The 5,000-nt window shown below is 44.9% G+C and overlaps 1 protein-coding gene across 1 annotated transcript; it reads left to right on the top strand.

Annotated features, from left to right (window-relative positions):
• The first annotated feature begins 2,709 nt into the window (after window positions 1-2,709).
• On the top strand, window positions 2,710-4,412 carry LOC125043995. The gene is made up of 3 exons (XM_047640408.1): window positions 2,710-3,196; window positions 3,346-3,419; window positions 3,577-4,412. Exons 1-3 carry the CDS (start codon window positions 2,876-2,878, stop codon window positions 3,677-3,679), a joined length of 498 nt encoding a protein of 165 aa, XP_047496364.1. The 5' UTR covers window positions 2,710-2,875; the 3' UTR covers window positions 3,680-4,412.
• The last annotated feature ends 588 nt before the right edge of the window (window positions 4,413-5,000 follow it).

The raw sequence follows: 5,000 nt of genomic DNA on the forward strand, positions 1-5,000 counted from the left end.
ATTCCTGGTACTCGTCGTCTCGATAAGCCACTCTGACGAAAGGCGCAGTGATGCTCAACGCACCGGAGAACATCTAGACGCTCGAAGGGCTGGAGAACGACGTCTAGACACCTCACAAGCTGAAGAATATCGTTTAAGCACTCGCCAGCGTTTGGAAACTCGACGTGCTGAAGATCAACGGCTTGGCGCTCACCATGTCAAGGAACAACGTCTCGACACTCGACGACATCCAGATACTCGAATTACTGAAGAACGACGCTTAGATAGTCGTCGAGTTGAAGATCGACGTTTAGACACTCGACGTGCTGAGGAACGGAGTGCAAGTATGCGAAGATCAGAAGTAAGTCTTTACGTTCGACATGTCGAAGTAAATACTCGTCGCGCTGAAAAATCTGTAGACCGACGACTACATTCTCGCACGTCTGAAGTTCGCCTCGAGACTAGACAACAACCAGAAGAAAGGCGTTCCCGACAGTCCTCCATTCGTCAAACTGTAAGTGCCATTGCCTTTGGAGGTTCATCCAATCTTGAAACAAGCCAGTTTGGTTTCTTGACAAGGAGGCTTTCGTATTATAAAGATTCTGCCAAAAGCTCCAGAGAGGTAGTCTCTAGAGAACAGCAGCGTGTAGATCGACGTCTGAGTTCTAGAAGAGCAGAAGAAAGACACTCAGCTTCCAGGGCCTCTGAAGAACGTTTGAATCGGAGGAGAGATTCTGACGAACGACATTTAGATTCTGGAAGAGCAGCTGAAGAACGACGCATGGATTTCAAGAGGGCTTCTGAAGAACGACGTCCAGATTCCAGGAGAGCCTTTGAAGAACGTCTAGATTCCAGGAGAGCTGAAGAACGACGTCTGGTTTCCAGGAGAGCCTCTGAAGAACGTCTAGATTCCAGGAGAGCTGAAGAACGACGTCTGGATTCCAGAAGAGCCTCTGAAGAACGACGTCTAGATTCCAGGAGAGCCTCCGAAGAACGTCTAGATTCCAGGAGAGCCTCCGAAGAACGTCTAGATTCCAGGAGAGCTTCTGAAGAACGTCTAGATTCCAGGAGGGCTTCTGAAGAACGTCTAGATTCCAGGAGAGCTGAAGAACGACGTCTAGATTTCAGGAGAGCTTCTGAAGAACGACGTCTGGATTCCAGGAGAGCTTCTGAAGAACGTCTAGATTCCAGGAGAGCCTCTGAGGAACGACGTCTGGATTCCAGGAGAGCTTCTGAAGAACGTCTAGATTCCAGGAAAGCTGAAGAACGACGTCTGGATTCCAGGAGAGCTTCTGAAGAACGTCTAGATTCCAGGAGAGCCTCTGAGGAACGACGTCTGGATTCCAGGAGAGCTTCTGAAGAACGTCTAGATTCCAGGAGAGCCTCTGAAGAACGACGTCTGGATTCCAGGAGAGCTTCTGAAGAACGTCTAGATTCCAGGAGAGCTTCTGAAGAACGTCTAGATTCCAGGAAAGCTGAAGAACGACGTCTGGATTCCAGGAGAGCCTCTGAGAAACGACGTCTAGATACCAGGAGAGCCTCCGAAGGACGACTAGATTCCAGGAGAGCTTCTGAAGGACGTCTCGATTCCAAGAGAGCCTCTGAGGAACGACGTCTAGATTCCAGGAAAGCCTCTGAGGAACGACGTCTGGATTCCAGGAGGGCTTCTGAGGAACGTTTGGATTCCAGGAGAGCTTCTGAAGATCGACGTTTGGATTCCAGGAGAGCTTCTGAAGAACGTCTAGATTCCAGGAGAGCCTCTGAGGAACGACGTCTAGATTCCAGGAAAGCCTCTGAGGAACGACGTCTGGATTCCAGGAGGGCTTCTGAGGAACGTTTGGATTCCAGGAGAGCTTCTGAAGAACGACGTCTGGATTCCAGGAGAGCTTCTGAAGAACGTCTAGATTCCAGGAGAGCCTCTGAAGAACGACGTCTGGATTCCAGGAGGGCTTCTGAGGAACGTTTGGATTCCAGGAGAGCCTCTGAAGAACGACGTCTGGATTCCAGGAGAGCCTCCGAAGAACGTCTGGATTCCAGGAGGGCTTCTGAGGAACGTTTGGATTCCAGGAGGGCTTCCGAAGAACGTCTAGATTCCAGGAGAGCCTCTGAAGAACGACGTCTAGATTCCAGGAGAGCTTCTGAAGAACGTCTAGATTCCAGGAGGGCTTCCGAAGAACGTCTAGATTCCAGGAGAGCCTCTGAAGAACGACGTCTGGATTCCAGGAGAGCTTCTGAAGAACGTCTAGATTCCAGGAGGGCTTCCGAAGAACGTCTAGATTCCAGGAGAGCCTCTGAGGAACGACGTCTAGATTCCAGGAAAGCCTCTGAGGAACGTCTGGATTCCAGGAGGGCTTCTGAGGAACGTTTGGATTCCAGGAGAGCTTCTGAAGACCGACGTCTGGATTCCAGGAGAGCTTCTGAAGAACGACGTCTGGATTCCAGGAGAGCTTCTGAAGAACGTCTAGATTCCAGGAGAGCTGAAGAACGACGTCTGGATTCCAGGAGAGCTTCTGAGGAACGACGTCTGGATTCCAGGAGAGCTTCTGAAGAACGTCTAGATTCCAGGAGAGCTGAAGAACGACGTCTCGATTCCAGGAGAGCTTCTGAGGAACGACGTCTGGATTCCAGGAGAGCTTCTGAAGAACGTTTGGATTCCAGGAGAGCTGAAGAACGACGTCTCGATTCCAGGAGAGCTTCTGAAGAACGACGTCTGGATTCCAGGAGAGCTTCTGAAGAACGTCTAGATTCCAGGAGAGCTGAAGAACGACGTCTCGATTCCAGGAGAGCTTCTGAAGAACGACGTCTGGATTCCAGGAGAGCTTCTGAAGAACGTCTAGATTCCAGGAGAGCTGAAGAACGACGTCTCGATTCCAGGAGATCCTCTGAAGAACGACGTATGGATTCCAGGAAAGCCTCTGAAGGGCGACGTCTTGATTCCAGGTCATACGAAGAACAACGTCTGGAATCTAGGGCCATTGCAGGAAAGGACCGGCAATATTTCATCTGGGCTTCCCAAGAGCTGCACCTAAATTCTCGAAAAGCACGTGCACTGCAACGTCGTTTAAGTCTACCTGGTGATGGATTAGATTTTAACACTATGTTCAAGAGGCAATCCGCAGAAGTGAGTGATGACGTCGATGAGAAGAAATTACTCCATGACACATATTTGCATATCCCGGGCCAGAAGACGAGGACCGACGAAGTGCTAGTTCAGAAGGTGAGCTCAGTGTTAACGGCGAGTTACTCATGGGACACAGTTGTGTTTATAGCAATAATTATTACATGTTTCCTTATACAGGTTTTTGTGGTTATATATCTTTGGCATTTAACAGTGAAAGCTCATTAATAAATGATATTTCCTCGTAGATTCCATATCACTTCGTTATGACCGACTTCACTTCAGAGTTTTCTGACAATGAAAACAGCTATAAACAGGAAAGGTAAGATAATGTAGTATATAGTAGGAATATGCATTTCAGTGAAAATAACCATTAGTATAAAAAATGCATTATATATTTTTAAAAACAAAATTACCTTACCACAAATATCTTATGGATTACCCACATTTTCATTTAAAATTCTCCTTTCCGTTTTCAGAAGCGTAGGTGATATACTGATGAAAGGGTTGTGGACGGGCTTGGCAACACTGGCCCTCTACCACACTCGCCAGGCATCAGCCTCCAAGCTGGCTGTGTGCTAGACCGTAGGCGTTAACAGACTGAATCAAATAATGTGTCAGGATTAACAGTTCATTCTTGTCCAGCTTCTCCATTAGTTCTCAAAGCAATACTGGTGTATGATAGCTCTACACAGTATTACATCTACAACTTCCTGTAACCTACTGTTTTTGCTCGAATGTTCAACAGGGTTTAACTTGCTTAGTGTCTATGATAAATGAAGCTTAATATCAGCAAAACAATTACAATGATCAAGTAAAGATGAAAATGACAAATCAAATACTACCATTGCTTTGCCGTCGCCGTTCTCCTGCACACGCACCACGACTTCCCGGACGACGACTCTCGAACGACCTCTGAATATGCTCGTTTGAAGTTCAGCGAGGGCCAACAACAGCTCTTTCATTAACTTTATTCGATTTGTCAGCATGCATGATTTAGAACGGAAAAAAATTCATGATGGGTGTTTTTGGCCTTTGCGAATTGAGTAGAATTATAAGGTATGTTTCAAATTATAGTTATTGCCTAGCGTTCTGTAGCAAGGAATAGAGAGAAAACATTTTATGTACCTGGGATATGCACATGATATATACATGTATGTTCCTCAATGTTATGTAGTGTGGTTATTGGGGAAGGTTACTATATTTTGTGGAATATAACAGAGTTTTCCCCTAATGTTAGTCTATACTTGCATGACTGATCCAATGTTTGTAAAACTTATAAATCTATATGTAATAAAAACTGATGCCACGTCAATGCTCGTTTTGCTAGAAGCTTCATCAAGCTCTCGTTTATAGCCCTACCCATAATGGCTTGTTTATAGCCCCATAATGGGATGGGAGGGAAATCATCCTTGATTTGAAATATACAACAGTTATTCCCTATTTCGTGAGACAGGTGAGAATGGGATACCATTTAACAAATGCTATACAAACACCCATTTAATCTATAAAACATAAATATTCTTATTGGTGAGTCAAAGCCATGCGTGTAAGACCGAATGATTTTAATTGTGGCGGCAGAAAGCATGTGTATGTGCGAGTTTTTGTATGCTTGAGTTGTTACAGACGTCAGTGTTTTGATGAATAAATAGATAAATAAACAAATAAATGTAGAAAGAGAGAAAACGAACAAGCGATATCCATGAATACACATACGAACACTACATTTCTTCAGAATCTGAAGTTGGACGCGAGTGTTGTGTGTGTGTGTGTTTGTATATACATATGTATAGGTATGTATGTATATATATGTATATATAAAGATATATGGATATAGATATATTTATATACATATTGATCTATTTATATGAATAAATGTATGTGTGTGTATATATATTTGTAT

Source organism: Penaeus chinensis, chromosome 3, assembly GCF_019202785.1.
Source record: "Penaeus chinensis breed Huanghai No. 1 chromosome 3, ASM1920278v2, whole genome shotgun sequence".
NCBI lineage: Eukaryota > Metazoa > Arthropoda > Malacostraca > Decapoda > Penaeidae > Penaeus > Penaeus chinensis.